The sequence below is a fragment of the Plenodomus lingam genome, assembly GCF_022343315.1.
Source record: "Plenodomus lingam strain CAN1 chromosome Unknown contig_23, whole genome shotgun sequence".
NCBI classification, from domain to species: Eukaryota; Fungi; Ascomycota; class Dothideomycetes; order Pleosporales; family Leptosphaeriaceae; genus Plenodomus; species Plenodomus lingam.
In genome coordinates this window covers 303,952-320,864 of record NW_027093940.1, presented here as the reverse complement: position 1 = coordinate 320,864, position 16,913 = coordinate 303,952, and the positions used below count along the sequence as shown (strand labels likewise).

Here is a 16,913-nt window from a genome sequence, read left to right as displayed (position 1 = left end):
GGCTACAGTCTTAGTCTTGTCCGCAAACGAGGTCAAAGCACACGTACGTCACCTGCACAAGCCTGCTGGTGTTGGTACTGGTGCTGGTGCTGGTGCTGGTGCTGTTGTTGGTGCTGTTGTTGGTGCTCTTGTTGCAGCTCGTATAGGTACCGGTCGTTAACAACTAAGTGTACACTATTCAAGGTCAAGGGGGGATTCAGGAGGGGGGAATCGCCAGGCCAAAAGGTACTATAGCAGGCAGCCTCTTCTCTATAAAATTCAGTCATAACATCTCAGTACCCATACTGTGCAGGTAGGTTCATAAAAGTATCAACCCTTCAACCCGGCTACCCACCTTACTGTGTACCTAGGTAGGGACCCCAGTAACAGTACAAACGTTGGCTGCGCGCGTCCCAGTGCCTGCCGCGGCATTGGTGTCACGTTTTAGTTTGTAGGTTTCAAAGACAGCAGCTGGGCAAGCCCTACCGGTATGTACCCAACCCTGCAGTGGCTCCCATGTCGAGAGCAGAGTGGAGAGTGGCTCAGCACAGCACGAGCAAGCTGCTCGGCTCGTATTGTCGCATCTTGTATTGATTTTCCCTAGTGTTGGGCGGCCAACCTTGTCCTGGACTCCTTCCGATGATGCTTGGTCCATTAGTCTCTTTTCCGCATCGAGATGCCGCTTCTTGCACGTTGCCAGGAGCGTACCGTACCATACCACAGCCTGGCCTTTTACCTAGATGCAACAATGGCATGGAGTCTACCATGGCCAGCATTGTCATGTCTGGCATGCACCTTGCGACGAACCCGATCTCCTGCACACAAAGGTGGATGTTGGTACCTGACGTTGCAAGCAGGCAGAATCCATGAATCTTGATGAGCTCCATGACTCGCTGTCTCTTTGATACAAAGAACCACCACGGTCGTCTCACAACAGTCCTCACGGCGCGCTAGGTAGCACGGGAGAAAAAAAGCCTGCCTGCTCATTACATGCCTAGCATAGAGGACGAGGTACCTAGGCACTGTAGCATAGCTCATAGCTGTAGGGCTGTGGATGCGAGTGATTGTTAGGCAACACTTGTCATCCAGCAGCAAAGCTCCCAGATGGACTCTCGCAAAAGCTTGCAAAAGCTCGGTTGCGGGAAGGGACAGTGCCGCTTCAGGCGCGCGACTCGGGCCGCCGACTGTAAAGGTTTCCCCTCCCACTCCCCCCTGGCCTGGACAGTCTGGACCAGGATATGCGTGCTCACGTGATGTCGGGCGTCGGGCGTCGGCGAATTCTAAACTCCCCTGCCAGCGCCGCTTCAATGTTCTTTCAGACAGGACGCGCTCACCAACCACCTGGAGACAGCAGCGACTTCAACAACCACGTTGGCTCGCGCTCCACACCAAAGTCGCCTGTGATACACCAACAATGCCTGCCAGATCGGGCACATCGTCTGCCAGCATGCACACCGCCACCTCTTTCAGCTCGAGCTTCGCCGGCGGCTCTCCATCACGCCAATCCCCACAGCGAAATACCCATCCTCACCGCGAGTCCTTGGTTCGAGATCCATACGACAGTCCCTCTCGACAAATAGCACTCGAGTTCAACTTGCGCCTCAGCATATCTGACCGAGATTTCAATGAGAAACTGGACCAGGCTGCCGCAGAACGCGCCAAACACCATGCCGAGCAGCTGGCTCTGGCCGCAGAAGAGCATAACAGGGTGCTCCGAAGCGCGGAGCTGGAGATTGAGCGACTCGCACTCGAGCAAGAGCAGGCCAACATTCGGCGAGAAGAGGCACAGAAACGCGAGATTGAGCGGCTTCGGGAAGAAAAGGCCCGGGAGGAAGCTGAAGCGCATCGTCGGGCGTTGGAAGCCAAGCAGCGCGAAGAGCAGGCAGCTCGACAGGCTATAGAGCACCAGAGAAAGCTTCAAGAGACCGAGGCGCGCATAAAGGCACAGAAAGAGCAAGAGGCAGCAGCAGAGAGGCAGAAGAAGGACGAAGCAGATCGCAAGGCCAGCGAGGCTGCAGCTGCGACACAAAAGGCCCAACAACAGCAGGCCGCCCAACAGCAAGCAGCACCTCAGAGGACCACTGCGCCCACACAGACATCCGCCACTGCACCACAGCCGGCAGCATCACAGGCGCCCGTAAGCAACGCCGAGCAGATTCACGCAAGGTACCTCCAACTCCACGCCCAGATGAAGAAGTTTCGCATCGAGTTCCAGAACAAGCACAAGCAAAAGACGTCATCACTAAAGGGACCTGTGGGCGATGCCCGACGGGAGATCCGCACTCGTCTTGGCCAAATCACGACCGAGCGTGCCGACAGCGTCGCAGCCATCAAGCGACTCCGCCTCAATTGCTTCGACATTGCACTAAAAACCCAAGGCCCCATGATCGACATCCGTCCCTACATCATCTCGCAGCAGATCCCACCCCTGGCCAACGAAGCGGAAGCCGCCTACCCTGCCTTCCTCCTCTACCTCTGGATCTGTTTCGAGAAGTCTCTGTTGAAGCAATTCGAGAAGGAAGCTGCGAGCGAAGATGGCCGTACCATTCAGGAGATTGGCCTCATCGCCGCAAGTTTACTCTCCGATCCCAATTACATGTGGAGAGGCGTGCCCCTCTCGGACATTGTCCTCGCCAAATTCCACCGCGTCTGCCCCCCTCTCTTCGGCATCCGAGGCACCATGGACACCGCCCAAGGACAAGACCGTCTCGGCTGGCGACTCATCGACAAGAACCCGCCCTCGACCGAATCCTACAGTCAGCGCCTCCGCGGCCTGGGCGCCGGCTACGCAGCCATGTCCCTGCGCGCCTTCAACGGCAAGGCGCCCGCCATTCCCATGTCCGAGTACTGGCGCGCCCTCGTCTCCCTCTGCAACACCCCGCCAGACCATCTCTACCCGGGCCACTTTGCCCTCATCGCCGGTCTCGTCCGAGACTACTACAAGAAATTCCTGGCCCAGTACGGTGTCCCCGCCCGCGCTGTCCTGCGTCGTGCTATCCTCGAGCTCCCGGCCAGAGCACCGGCGCGCTGCAAAGATGCGGCTGGCACGGTTAGCGTGTTGGCCGAGGGGTGGAAGAAGGCAGGGCTCTCGTTGGAATGAGAGGACAATTTTTTTTATATCTTTACCAGGACTGCGGTTTCAAGAGGTTCTTCAATGATCCTTGGGAATGGAGGGGGATAGCGGGAGGGGGCCTTTGGTCTTCATCATGTTATGGCCAATCACATCTACTCGCATGATCCTCTATCTTTTTGTTTCTTGCATCGGGCTGGCGTCTTTTTATTGAATTGTCGTTACTTTCTGGCTTGTGGGCGACCTATGGTCGCTGTCTTGCCCTCAATTATTCCAATCTACCCTTACTCCCTTTCCTCCCTCTATATCCCACATCCACCATGCCCGAATAATCTAACAATCTCTGATCTTCCCCCTAAAGGTTCTTCATCTCTGGGGCCCGTTCCCCATCCTCCGTAGAAGTTTTTGCGCTTCTGTGGCTCCTGTTCGTACTTTTTGAGCTGAGTTGCTGGTTGGGTTTGTACTTTGGGGTTGGTGCATGGAGAAGTAACACTAAATGGAACGGATTGTTGACGTATGAGCTTGAGGTTTTGGTAGTTGGGAAGGGAGAAAGGTTAGCATGAAGGCAGTAATTTTAGCATGAACGTCTATACAGGGAATGAAGCAAGGGGATTGAAGACTTGGTTAGATGTATAGCTTGACATAGGGTTCTTGGGGTGTTCTTGAGCGGCAGCGTTGATTGATGTTCACTGCCGTTGAGCTAGAGATCAATGTACTAGGAGGGCAGGATACATTAAAGGCCTCAAGTTTTGCTCGAATACAGATTCTCCAAGCCTTGTCGCGCGATTGTGTCAGGGTCCCTAAGTCGACGATCCTCTTGATATGTTGTGTTGTTAAGTGTCGATATTCCCAAAATAGTAGCAAGATTTAGCGAGAGATGGTTGGAGGGCCCGGCCCTACTGCTAACTACCGTAGCAGTTACTAACTTGTCCCGCCTGTTGTCAGGCCTTCTCTCATCAACACCACAGCCTCGCTTGCAATTTCCAACCTGCGACTCGTCCCGCGCATGCTGCACGCCGTACTGTCGTGAAGAAGTACGCAGCATCGAGCGCCTTTTATAATGCGAGCGCTTCACAACGGGAGCTCTCACACCGACATATATCTGCACATCATGGCGTCGATGTCAGCTTCAAGTCCATGGTAGCTTGGCTACTTCCTCCACAACTTGGCACAAAGGCCGTTGTCCATACCAAGTCCGATCTGACCCAGGCAGACTCACCGATGGGCTTAAGGCACTCCGCATCGACAATCACGCTAGGGCCTGCATTTCCAAGGCCATCATTTCTCCTAGCGCATCCGGTCAGGTGGCTGTGTTCGTCTGTCTCCTGATACCTACAAACGTCTGAAGTCCTGGAGCAGGGACAGCTCGCGCATAGATACTTGATATAGGTGATTCCTTGGTAGAAGATGAGCAGATAGGACGATACCAGAGAGGCAAGGCAAAAGAGTCGAGCATCTTTCGCGAGCAGTACGACAATGTTGTAGTTGGGCGAGATCAGCAGCCAGCCACTCAGCCGCGTGGATGGTTTGCGTAAATGCATACAAATGTGGCTCGCACGCTCTAAAAGGCAAAATGCTGACTGGTCTACTAGAACAGAACGGCCGTACTTAGCACGTAATTGCACCGCTTGATGTCTGATCTGACGAGCTTGTACTTACCCTCGATCCGCTTCTACACATTTCATTTCCTGATTCTCTTTCATTGCACAGCCAAAGCTTTCTACACTGCGCAGTCACTTCCCGATTTGTCGAGCCAGCCACCGCCCACGGTCAAGTACATACAAGGGCAAGACGGTGTCTTGCTCTGAAGATCCGTTTCCCCACAGTGCACTGAGCTGAGCTTCTCTTATACAGCGATGAGCTTGGCCTGGAGATCTATTCAGAGACACGGCGTGGAGGCGGTACAATGACACCGGCCCATGCCTATCTTTCATTTAACCGACAAATATAATCCTGCCTGACGCCCTTGTATCATTTAATTCGTGTGCAGGTAGGTTGGACAACAGCAACTCATCCCAACTTGGACAATTTGTCAGGACCGTATCTGGGGTAACATTGATTCGGTACTCTGACAAACAAATCTTCAACCATATATCCTTGTCCTCTACTTTTCTCGATCCCTCCTCCACTGCGAGAAGAACAAGCTTCAACACCCACCCTAGCTCCAACCTCCACCACCCACCCAGATCTTGGCCATGGCTCCCACACCAGTAAGCGACAACCCATCCACCCAAACAAGAACCACTGCTTCACATAACCGCACCTACTGGACAAAATCCCACATCGCCCTAACCATCGTCTTCGGCCTCCTCTTCCTCGCCCTCTTCCTAGCAGCCCTCCTCTTCTTCCTCCACCGCCGCTCCCAAGCCAAGAAAAAATCCCTCTCCCACCGCCAATCCGACAGCGCCGCCCTCCTCTCAAACGAAGACAAAACACACATGTTCAGCCGCAATCGCGCAAGTAGTGTTCCCCTATATCTCGACCAGGATGCTACAACCCATTCCACAAATCCACAAAACACCCAACCCCTCACCCTCGTGCCCCTGCAAATCACACCCATACACCAACAACATACTGCCGTTCCACCCTCCACCATCACACAAAGTTCGGGCAGTGGCGTTACAGATCGAAGTACTCCTACTCTCTACACTTCTGCTACCACAACCACCACCATTACCACTTCTACAATCACTCCTTCCTCCACACTCCTTCTAAGCCCCGTCTCCCCGCTCTCCAACTACGACCCCGATATGGATATTGAGTCCGCGTCTCGTGCGCGCAGCGCGAGTTCTGCAAGCCAGCGGGCGCGGTATTATGGGGGTGGGCCGTTGAGTGGTGAGGTTTCGCCGGTTGCTAGGGTTGCGGGGTCGGGATAGGGGGAGGGGTTGTGTTTGTCTGGGCATTTTAATTTGTTGTTTGGGTTTTTGGGGGGTCTTTGGGGTGGTTTTGCGGGGATGATGGATGGGCGCTGGATGGTGTGGAGAGGGAGGGGAGGCTGGTTGGTGTATTATTGTCGTCCAGAGGGAAGGGGGAGGGATATATTTCTTTTCCGGGTCGTGTTGGAAATACCGGGTTGTTTGCGCGGTTGGCATCATGGGGTTGATATCGTGGCTGCCAGGTTTTGTCTTTTGATTCATGTTCAATGTATTGAAATACCCTTCCGTAGCACATGCACACTGCTGCATCTGCTACTTTACGCAATCGAGTTGTGAACTGGAACTCTTACAATCGAGCATGTTTTTCCCCTCGTCTCATCTATGTGTGTGGATTCTGAGGTCTGTACTTGCTCTTTGGGCATTCTGTGTTTGTGCGGCATTGCGAATGTGCAAGACGCGCCGGTCAGCAAGACTCTTTTGAACTCGGAGCTTATTGTGATATTTGATTGCTCTGTCGGAAAGGGTATTAAACCTAAACAGGCATCACGAAAGGTGATGGACGGATAGGGAGGTTAGTGTGCTGTGTGCTGTTGTCGGCTATGGGGGATGTATGGGGGTGAAACGATTATTTGTGTGAATATTCAGACTGTGGAATGCATTGTACGGCAAGCACTTGAAGAGACTATGTTAATGTATATTTTAGGGCTTACTGTGTATGACGATGCTAGTTAGCTGTGATGCTTGAGTCAAAGCAATCCGTCACTGGTGATTGACTGTCTCGTACACGTCAAAGCCTTGGAAGTCTTGTGGTGAGTATCAAGTGTCATGGAATCAGCGTACACAGAAACTCGTTTGCGTTTCATACTAGATTCTCGTGTCAGTGCTTGTATCTAGCGCGTCTGATAATGCTGAGCGATGGAGTTTACGTACCACACACCCATGGTCTGTGGGAAGGGGGCTGTCGTTGTCGCAATATTCTTCGCCCGCGATTGCAGATAGAGCTTGGGCTAACAGAACAGCGATTGAGTGAGCTTCATGGTTGTTGTGGTTTTTTTTGTTGTGATTGTTTGGCTGGTACAGTTCAACATGAGGATACAATGTTCCCTGTCAAAAGTATAGAATAATGGTTGCAAAAACAAAAATTTAAGTCTATTGTAGTTCAAGGGATATATAAGCACTTGGCATCGTTTCTGATATGGAGTGACCGTGTAGTATAGGATTTAGATCATGCAGATGGCTAGCGTCTCTCTTCCACTCCGCTGTCAAGCAAAGGATTCAAAGCTTGGACTGCTTCTTCATCAACGCGGTGATTTCGTCAACAAATCTCTTACTCAACACACTCCTCTCCACGCCCTTCCTCGCACCCCACTCTTCCTCCGTCTTGCGTTCCCAATCTCGGTACCTCACCATCTCCTTCTGAACCCAGGTGCCAATGTGCTCCGCGCTCTCCTGCACCTTCTCCATGGGAATCAAATGACCGGCATCCTGCACCGTGACACTTTCTACGCGTCCCTCTGCGCGTCCACCACTCCCACCAACGCCAACACCCGTCATTGCGACTTTCTCCTCGATGATGGCGGGGTTCGTCAGCGATGATTCCGAGCCGAAGATGTAGAAGACGGATGGGCGGATGGCGGGGAGCTGGTTAAATACGATCGCGCTCTCGCCCCGGTAAAAGGGGGCCTGGGGTTCGGCTTGAGGAGTGAGATCAGCATGGGTTCTCCTATTGAGTTTAGGGTTGTTGGTGGTGAAATCTGCTGAGCTAGGTTCAGTGTCGCCTGGTTGGGCTGGAAAGTTTGGCCGTAGAAAGGTCATGACTTCTTGGTGCTTGGTCGTTGTCAGGGTGACTTCTGGTGCTTTTGCGTCGGGGAACACGGCCGTTGGTACATCTCTCAGTCCGTATTGTACCCAGCGATGGAGAACTCGTGTGTCCCAGGCTTGATAGAATTTGCTCTTCTGGAATGATTTCAGTGCTTCGGCGCGCGAGGGCCAGCGCTCGCGGCGTCGCGCAGAGGCAGCAGCAGGGCCGATATTGCCGGTTATAGACATCTTGGGCTGGATGACGGGGTCGATGAGGATAAGGGTTTCGAATAGGCGGGGATGCAGAAGGGAGAGGTTGGCGAGTTGGCAACCGCCCATGCTGTGGCCGACGCCGATGATTGGGCGGGGAATTTGAGCGCGGAAGACGTTGACCATGTGTAGGAGGTCGCGGCTGTGGTCTAGCCATGAGGCTGGGAAGAAAGTGTTAGCATGTTGTTGGCTGTAGCGGAGGGCAAGGAGAGGCTTACGGTCATCGCCCAACTTGTCTTCGTTCAGGACGCTGCTCCAGCCTTGGTTCACAACATCGGCTATCCAGATTCCTCGGATTTTGAAGCCGTACTTTTCACCTCGTTGTATAAGTTCGTCCCACAGCGGTTCGTAAAGCTCTTTTGGAAAGCCATTGGCGTGCGCTGCGATGATGGTTATGTCCCCGGATGTAGGATTGGGGTTGTTGAGAGGCGTATATTGTTTGACGGCGAGTTTCAATACTTCGTCTTGTGTTGTAGAGGTTGCGCGCGGGAAGCCGCGAATGTGTGATGCATCTACCGCGTGTTCTTCTATGCGGAAGAAAGCTGAAGACATGGTGGAGACGGCGCTTCCCACCAAGGCTAAGGAAGGATTGAGCCGAATGCGCACTGCTGAAAGCTGGAAGTGAACTTGGCCAAGACTGTCTTCAGAGAAAGTAAAAATGAGGTTGACAGATAGAAGGCTGAGGGTGGTTCAATGAGTTAGAGATGTAGCTATGTAGCTTTGTTAGGGGGACTGGGGTCGTGACGAATTGCCGACATTCAGTCTGGGGTAAGATACCGAGGTCGTCGGGGTCATTGGGGTCTCCGCAACCAGTGGATGGCCAAGTGCTGTGGATTAGCTGCAGGTTATACCAACTGCCAAAAAGTAAGGTTTTCCTCACAGTAATCTTTTCCATCTCACTTACAAGAAAGAAAAGGAAGTTCGTAGCCATGCAACATGGACGTTTGCCAATTCACTCAGGGACCCATGTGGTCGGGGGCCGGGCACCCGTTTACCGGCGGAATGTCACGTGAACACGAACGCGACTTCCAGGGTCCTAAGCGCGACTGTACCGCGAGTGGGTGACGCGAATGACGCGAGTCGCAGTTCCACTTTCGCGCCGCACAACAGAGCAACGATCCAAGTTAACGTAACCTTCATCCTCCCACCGCGCCGCCATGGAGGATGTGACGATGCAAGAAGAGGCGCAGGGCCTTTTTGCGGAGCTCAGCTTCACAATCATCCCCAACGGACTCTTAGAAGACGACATTCGCCAGGTGAGAAGAAGGCGGCCATGGTATACCGGTACATGCCACACAAGCGCAACTAACGCACCGTGTAGATTGAAGTCGCCGTCAGACATGCTGGTGGCAAAATTGTACCTTTCGATGCCCCCAAAGGCCGCATCGAGAAGCTCAACGAGATCAACTACATCGTCTCGACCACGTCGGATTTCCCAGACTACCACCGCGCACTCGATCTCATGATTCACACAGTCAAGCCGGCATGGATAGACGCATCGCTTCAAACGGCCAAGATCAAGAATCCACGGGCATATAGTCCTGACCCTGCGCTGTTTATGAGTGAGGTCATTATATGTTGCGGAGATATCCCGACGGGAGACAAAGAGGCCATCGAGGGTGGTGTACTTGCCATGGGTGGTCAGGTCGCGCCTGCTCTGTCAAAACAGGTGACACATCTCATTGCGCTGGACGTGGCAGATCAGCGGTGCCAGCTTGCAATTAGTAAGCGCTTGCAGCTGAAAATGGTTTTGCCACACTGGTTCGACGATTGTCTCAAGGTCGGCCGTCGAATATCAGAGCGACCCTACACGATACCAGATCCTGAAATACTCCTTGTCGAAGCTGGAACGATACCCAATGCCCGGCCGAGTCCACAAATACGGGACGCCACGACGCCCGACCCGCTCAATGAGCCTGTCCCAATTGCGCCCGCTTTTTCAGAAGCACCGCGCGCCATCAAAGCCTTCGATGGAAAGAATGTGAAGCTAGGGGAAGACCTGAATATCAGCAGCAAACTTCGGCGCATCATAACAGGCATGATCAACGCTGGTGGCGGAAATGTGACTAGCAACATCGACGAGGCAGACATGTACATTTGCACCTATCGGGAGGGTCCAGACTATGTCAAGGCATCACAAGCGGGCAAGGACGTGGGTAATCTCGGATGGCTATACTACCTCATTACGCATAGTGTCTGGACGAATCCTATGCAACGGATGATGCACTACCCAAGACCACGAAACGGGATCCCTGGCTTCCAAGGCTACAAGATGAGCATATCGAGCTACACAGGCGAGGCCCGCGTGTATTTGGAAAACTTGGTCAAGGCTTCGGGCGCAGAGTTCACCAAGACGTTCAAGCAGGAAAACACCCATCTGATTGCGGCCCACAAAAACAGCGAAAAGTGTGAAGCTGCGATGGAATGGGGCGTCAACATTATCAATCATCTCTGGCTCGAAGACAGCTATGCCAAATGCCGAGAAATGCCGCTCACAGATAATCGATATACCTACTTCCCATCACGGACCAATCTGGGAGAAGTATTGGGTCAGACTGAGATTGATCGGGAAGCTATAGAGAAGCTGTTCTTTCCCAGGGTGACCAAGCCAACGAAGACAGCAAAACTAGTAGCGCAGTCACACGCAGTTCCAGCATCCACTGTGACAATGGCCAAGGCAGCAAACCCACCAATTGCTCGAACTTCACCGGCCCAAGAGAAGACCAAACGTGCGAAATCTACAATAGAAGCACAGACACAGACACCTGTATTATCACGCCGTGCAGATGGCAAGGAAAACTTTACTCCGGGCAGTCGGGGAGCCAAAGATCGGGCATTGTCGAGGCTGCATGAGGCCGCACCTGACATTGCACAATTCGAGAAAGAGATGAAGCGTGCTGGTGGAGTGATACACGGTGGACGTCGGAGAACCGAAGACGAAATCAGCAACAAAGCCAAAAAAGCAAAAGACCGAGACTCGCTATCAAGTAAACGCTCTATCGACGAAGTCAATGAAGACGACGACGAAAACGATGAGACTGAGTTCGAAACCACTGATGCCCCGACCAAGAACAAGCGAGCAAAGAAGGACAAGCTCACACCCATCAAACTCCGCATGCTTGTCTCCAAACACGACAAATGGACGAACAACGACGAGAAAGCTTCTACGGACAAAGCCCGCCTCCGCGAACTTGGCCTCTTCATCACCGACGACTTCAAACGCGTCGACCTAGTCTGCGCCCCACACCCCGTCCGCACCAAGAAATTCATCGCCGCCATGGCTTGCGCACCCACCTTGGTCTCAACATCGTACCTCGACTACGCCCTCAAACACCACAAGCTGCCCCCACCAGAACACCACCTCCTCCAGGACAGCAAGTTTGAAAAGGCAAACAAGTTTAAAATCTCAGACGCACTGCAGCGCGCTCGCCAGAACAAGCACAAGTTACTGAAGAACTGGCTCATCTTCTGCACGCCTAATGTCGCCGGTGGCTTTGAAACTTACAAGGACATCATCGAGGCCAACGGCGGCAAATGCATCAGCTGGAAGGGCAGAACGACGACGGTGTCTGCCTCGAAGCGGCGCCTCGACGCCCAGGACAAGGAAGTCTCGCAAAATCAGGTCGAGGATGAGGGCGATGTCTTGTATCTGATTAGCAATGCCGATGAGAAGGAGTTTGGCCTGTGGGCCAAGTTTAGGGAACTCGCGGCCAAACACGACATGGTGCCTAGGATTGTCAAGACAGAGTGGTTGCTTAATGTTGCCATGGCCCAGTATGTGCATTGGAATCCGGAGTGGGAGTTGAGTGAGGAGAGTGTTGGCAAGGGGAAGTGAGCGTGGGGGAATTGGCTGCGGAGCAGTGTAGGGCGTTTTCATGATGATGGATTGGGCATTGCTGATGGCGTTGCGTATACCATTGCATTTTATTGCATTGTATGGTCTTTTTAATGGATATATGGAGCGTTGGCTGCAAGTTAGCCTACTGTATTGGGGTATTTTCAAGTCATGAATGAAAACATGATGCGGATATCACATGCTTTTGCGCCAATTCTATGCTGTCATCAGACACTAGGTGACCAGTGTCCCATACAAAATCCACCAATATGTCAGAGACTTGACTTGTGCTGCATCGCCCTGTAAGCTAACGGCTCAGTCTCTTCGACCTCATGCCGAGTAGCTTTACTCTCGTACCCTTTTTCGTCATCCTGTATACACTCGTCTGCGTCTGATAAGCTCACGAATGCTATGAGCGCTGTCGTTTCTCTATACACGTCCAACAGTTTTCCCATTACCGGCACGCCATTCTCATAAAGTTCAAGGGTAGTGCCAGGACACGGTGTCGATCCCCACTACACCTGAACAGTCAAAAAAAAGTTACGTGTAATCTATCCTCGATAGATTTTCCTAAGGGTGAATAGCCCATGTCCCTGCAAGTAGGATAGAGAGAGAGAAGCTACATGCGCACTGAACCCAGTGATTTGGTGATCCCTACGGTTCCTATGGATATTCGACTTCCATGTCGCCATCGTCTGCGTTCTGCTTCGACGCATAGTAACCCTGATTTTCTGCAGGGCAAAGCTCCAGCGTAGGGTAGGGTGTCTGGGTCAATCGCACAATGAATCCGCTGGATTTGAAGATTTCGACAAGCAAGCCCTCGGGCAGCGAGGAGGTCGAAGTTCGATTGAATCTGATGTGAGCTAAGGAATGGACTACTCTACGTCTTAGGTCAGCTTTGGGCATCGTACTCGTGATTTTGTGGACTTCCTGGACTACATGCTACAAGTGCAAGGGCTAGGAGTCGTGTGCTTGTCTACTGTGAAGCTCATAGCATCGGTGTTTTATTTTCGCCACGCGGAGCTGTCTGTGAAGGAGAGACCTGGCCAACTTTGTTATCCACAAAGTAGGACTTGGGATACACTATGCATGCGCCGTTCTTGGATTCCCTGTACGAGACAAAACTCAGAGTAATGGGGACGATGCAGGGCGAGGGCGAGCAGAATCTATGCTTGGCTCTCTTGATTTTGTTCATGCCTTAGCGAGCTGTTACCGACTATTTCATGATATAGGGTTCGCATTCGCTTGTTAAGGTTTGCTGGTGAGGCCGACCGAGTTTGAACCAATCTGTACTTGGTCGCAGGCGCGCAAGCTTTCACCAAATTGACGCAGGTGCACAAGCTTTCGCCAAATCGTGCAGAGGTACCATGCAACATCAGTATGGAAGACTGGACCCTTCAATCCATATCTTCCCGATCAAAATTCAGGGTCATTAGATCACCGCCATGTGCATCTCATCAGGGGTCCCCTCCAGCCGATCTTGCCTAGCACCAAATGCGTTTTCTAGTTCCACGCCTACAACGCTTGCTGGCCATGCAATCAGGGACCAGTTCTCTTTTCCCAGTGCCATGGCAATCGCCGTTACGAAGTCGGCTCCCAGACCCTCAAGCCACCACACGTTGCGTACGCGACCTGGTAGTATGGCGTAGTGCGCCAAGATGACTAGGGCATCTCGGTCTTTCTTCTCAACCAGTTGTATAAACTCTCGAGATATTCTGGTTGCCCAGACGAATATTGCTCCTCGGTCGGTCAGCAGACCGACTGTCGTGTCGTCCACCGAGTAAGGGACTGCTGTCATGGGCGGGTACTTCGCAGGTAAGGTCAATTGACTGATCAAATTAAACGTCTCTCGCAAGATGGATAACGCTTGGCTAAGGTGGATGTGCCCGGGTGCCCATGATCTATCACTCCTTGTCCAGAGCGCTTCTATTCTTCTGAGGCGTTCGTCTTCGTCCACTGCTCGTGGAGTGGCTGGGATGAAGCTCGTCGGCCACCATTCCCGATGAGCAACAGGGTGCATTTTGCCGCTCATCACAAAGTTCCATCCGCTCATGAGCACACTGAGTGGGCCTCTGAGGCCCCAGATTGACCGTAATGCACACATCATCATCTTGTCCACCACATCTGGAGGTGGCACAACGGTGTCTGATGGAACGGAAGCGCGGAGGTTTTGGATATCGAGCTGAGAAGTGCGAAATAAGTAAACGGCAGTAAGCGTTGAACTAGCGAATAGCGCGGCAGCATTGTCTTGGTTGATGTTTTCCAAAGCTGAACGGTACTTCGTGAGTGCTTTGTTCATACGTGATGCAGCGATAGCATTCATTTTTCTCTTCTCCGCTTGGTCCTCTCGAAGTCGACCTAGGTGTAACGAGGCGACTGACAACACGCAATTGACGAGAAACTCATGCTGGTGTGCCATCTCTGGAACGCAGGTTTGCCACGCCGCTTTTGCTGGATCGTCGGAAGCACGAGACAGCGATGTAGTGTATTCATAATGGGAAAGCACCTCTTGGAGGGATGGCGGAAGGACCTCGCGGATATCTTTCCAGACGTCGTTAAGACGTAGGTAGGGTGGGATAATGATGTCTGAGAAGTACAGCTGTGCAGGAGAAGCACCTGAGCCGGTGGACAAGTCCAGTGGTGTGATCTCGAAATCTGCTTCAGTCTGTCGTGGTGTTTGCGTTGCCAAGGCGATCTGGTTGCTGAAGGCCGTCAGGTTGTTCGGGGAGTGCATTGAATGTGGTTGAGATGATCCATTGGGCGATGGGGGTGATGTCAGGGCTGACAGCTGTGATGACGTGGGCGATGTTGATCGTGTCGAAAGAAGGGAGGAAGGTGCGAGCATTAAGAAGCTGCATGTCTCACCCTTCTTGTCGCAGTTCGCACAACTAGGATGTTTGACATCGCACTACCATGAAAAATCAGCTACAATTTCCTTGGGAGATTGATATTGTCTGGTAATAAGACGTTCATCCAATATCAAATCTGAAGCGTATTGGCCACAGAGCCCCCCTTTCAAGCCATGGAAAAATCGCGGGAAAGCCGCAAAGACAATAATGTTTCCATTCGCTCTCTCTGGTGATGGAACTAGGCGAGAGCCGCTTATAAAGCATGAATGCGCAAGCTGCTGTGCACAGCGCCTCGGGAATGGTAGAAAAACTACACATACCTTGATCCGTCTTCTCTTACATTGATGACAACCCAGTCTAGTCTTGTTATGAGACCTTCTCGTTGTCATTGCTCACGCTGTTGTGCATACCGGCTTCTGCGGCATGCACAGCTATGTCCAGCTACCAGCAAAACGTATACTGAAGCTACACTGAAGCTAGATACGTGATGGATGGATGGAAACGGTAAGCAAAAGGTAGTGGAAGTGGTAACTTCAAGGAAAAAAGGTATTCAGTGGTAACTGGATTATTGCAATAGGTCTTGGATTGAGATCGAGGGTGTGAGATCAAAGGTGGTGCTACCGTGGACCCTTCCCCACTCACTGATGCGCTAAACTCAAAACATCGTTCTGTCGTACTGCAAGCTTCGTGATTGGGCGATGACTACCTGACAGCTCCAGCGTCCCATAGTCCCATGATGTAACACATGAAGATCTATTGTCGAAACCTGGACAAGCGAACAACCCTTTTCTTACGCCTTCTCATCATATCCGATGAAAATACGCAGTATGTTGCACAGGGACTAGGGCCTGAAACTATGCCGTTATTAGCAGGTGACGCACAGCACTAGCTGTATACTTGATATGGTACTCGATGGCTGTGGACTAATTTCTAGAGTTGCACGATATCTCTCAGAGTTATTCAATGGCTATAGTTGTTTACTATGACTACTCCTGAGCACCTAGTGACAGCCTTGCCTAAAGCGAGCAGCAGAGACGGGCATCTACGCATATTTCGAGCAATGGAGACGCCATGATACCTAAATCACAACCCTAGACCAACGGGATCTACAATCAATTCCACCTCTCTTCCAGCTCAATGGTGTGGTATGTCTGTAAAACATCGGCGGAGATGAACTTTCAGATAACCAAGAGTGACGCAAAATGGTTGATATATGCCACATGCAGCTAAAGTAAACAATCATATAAACCACATCAACGAGAGACTTATTACCACCAACATTGATATCAAACACGACAATACCAAAAGAAGAAAATCCCAAGAATGACTGTGAACCTACCAGACTCCACCTTCTGAGAAAAAAGAAAGGTACAAAATCCGCAAGTTGTCAAAATAGAGAGCTTACTTGACCTAACTAGATAAAAAGATGACTTAAGATTCATAAAGCAACATCTTATCTCTTTACCCCTACGCTGAAACCAAGCAGCTCGTTTCATGCAACTTATCTGTATCTTACCCCAAAACCTACCAGCAATCTGGAAGCTCACACCACCACGATACCGCTCTCATCCCCAAAGCTCATTGCGTGACTTAGCACCACATCCATGCTTTATCAGAGCAAGCCCCCCCGCCCCCCCCCCCAAAAAAAAACCCCCTCTGCCGTCTAGGAAATTCCGCCTCGCTTCTACACATACCCATGACATACGATATAGATACTTACAATCTAAACCCAACAACCAACATCTCCCAGTACCCATAATACCATCCCTAAACAGCATCTCATCCCTCCTCATCCGCCCTCCCCACCAGCCCCTCCCGACCCGAGACCGAGGATAAAATGAAAAAGAGGACAGGCAGAGAGAGACGGGACGACAAAGTCAAACGGACTAAACATAGGCCATCTATCTACTCTACCTCGCGCCCGCCCACGCCTCCTCCCTGGCACCCATCCACCACACAGCCGTGCCGCGTCGCAAGCCGGAAATCTCTTCTCTCCTACACGGGTGCGCACACATCTGCGGCCCTCGGTAATTGATGCAAGCGGAATGGGTAGATTGAGCGCGCGTATGGATATATGAGGTTGCAGGCAAGAATGCCCGGGACAAACGCGTGGGGTTGTCGGTTGTGCATGTACGTGTGTGTGGGGATATATATATATATAACGTGGACTTGATATCATGTGTATATCGGAAACCGTTGAATAGAGGAAGGGGTGGGAGGGGTCCGCAAATATA

At 51.9% G+C, this 16,913-nt stretch overlaps 8 protein-coding genes across 8 annotated transcripts; 3 read left to right on the top strand and 5 right to left on the bottom strand.

Annotated features, from left to right (window-relative positions):
* Positions 1–346: 346 nt before the first annotated feature.
* Positions 347–866, bottom strand: IAQ61_005819 (uncharacterized protein; the record flags this gene model as incomplete). The annotated part of the gene is made up of 2 exons (XM_066096948.1): positions 347–609; positions 698–866. The coding sequence occupies 2 exons, from the start codon at positions 864–866 to the stop codon at positions 347–349; spliced, it is 432 nt and encodes a 143-aa protein (XP_065952940.1).
* A 527-nt stretch (positions 867–1,393) lies between these two features.
* IAQ61_005818 (uncharacterized protein) lies at positions 1,394–3,079 on the top strand (the record flags this gene model as incomplete). The annotated part of the gene is made up of 1 exon (XM_003836138.1): positions 1,394–3,079. The coding sequence occupies one exon, from the start codon at positions 1,394–1,396 to the stop codon at positions 3,077–3,079; it is 1,686 nt and encodes a 561-aa protein (XP_003836186.1).
* Positions 3,080–4,158: 1,079 nt separating this feature from the next.
* On the bottom strand, positions 4,159–4,590 carry IAQ61_005817 (uncharacterized protein; the record flags this gene model as incomplete). Its single annotated transcript, XM_066096947.1, has 1 exon — positions 4,159–4,590. The coding sequence occupies one exon, from the start codon at positions 4,588–4,590 to the stop codon at positions 4,159–4,161; it is 432 nt and encodes a 143-aa protein (XP_065952939.1).
* Positions 4,591–5,244: 654 nt separating this feature from the next.
* Positions 5,245–5,925, top strand: IAQ61_005816 (uncharacterized protein; the record flags this gene model as incomplete). The annotated part of the gene is made up of 1 exon (XM_003836140.2): positions 5,245–5,925. One exon carries the CDS (start codon positions 5,245–5,247, stop codon positions 5,923–5,925), a length of 681 nt encoding a protein of 226 aa, XP_003836188.1.
* Positions 5,926–7,200: 1,275 nt separating this feature from the next.
* Positions 7,201–8,547, bottom strand: IAQ61_005815 (uncharacterized protein; the record flags this gene model as incomplete). The annotated part of the gene is made up of 2 exons (XM_066096946.1): positions 7,201–8,156; positions 8,214–8,547. The coding sequence occupies 2 exons, from the start codon at positions 8,545–8,547 to the stop codon at positions 7,201–7,203; spliced, it is 1,290 nt and encodes a 429-aa protein (XP_065952938.1).
* A 605-nt stretch (positions 8,548–9,152) lies between these two features.
* On the top strand, positions 9,153–11,830 carry IAQ61_005814 (uncharacterized protein; the record flags this gene model as incomplete). Its single annotated transcript, XM_003836142.1, has 2 exons — positions 9,153–9,251; positions 9,317–11,830. The coding sequence occupies 2 exons, from the start codon at positions 9,153–9,155 to the stop codon at positions 11,828–11,830; spliced, it is 2,613 nt and encodes an 870-aa protein (XP_003836190.1).
* A 663-nt stretch (positions 11,831–12,493) lies between these two features.
* Positions 12,494–12,736, bottom strand: IAQ61_005813 (uncharacterized protein; the record flags this gene model as incomplete). The annotated part of the gene is made up of 1 exon (XM_066096945.1): positions 12,494–12,736. The coding sequence occupies one exon, from the start codon at positions 12,734–12,736 to the stop codon at positions 12,494–12,496; it is 243 nt and encodes an 80-aa protein (XP_065952937.1).
* Positions 12,737–13,262: 526 nt separating this feature from the next.
* IAQ61_005812 (uncharacterized protein) lies at positions 13,263–15,068 on the bottom strand (the record flags this gene model as incomplete). The annotated part of the gene is made up of 2 exons (XM_003836143.2): positions 13,263–14,738; positions 15,000–15,068. The coding sequence occupies 2 exons, from the start codon at positions 15,066–15,068 to the stop codon at positions 13,263–13,265; spliced, it is 1,545 nt and encodes a 514-aa protein (XP_003836191.2).
* Positions 15,069–16,913: the final 1,845 nt, after the last annotated feature.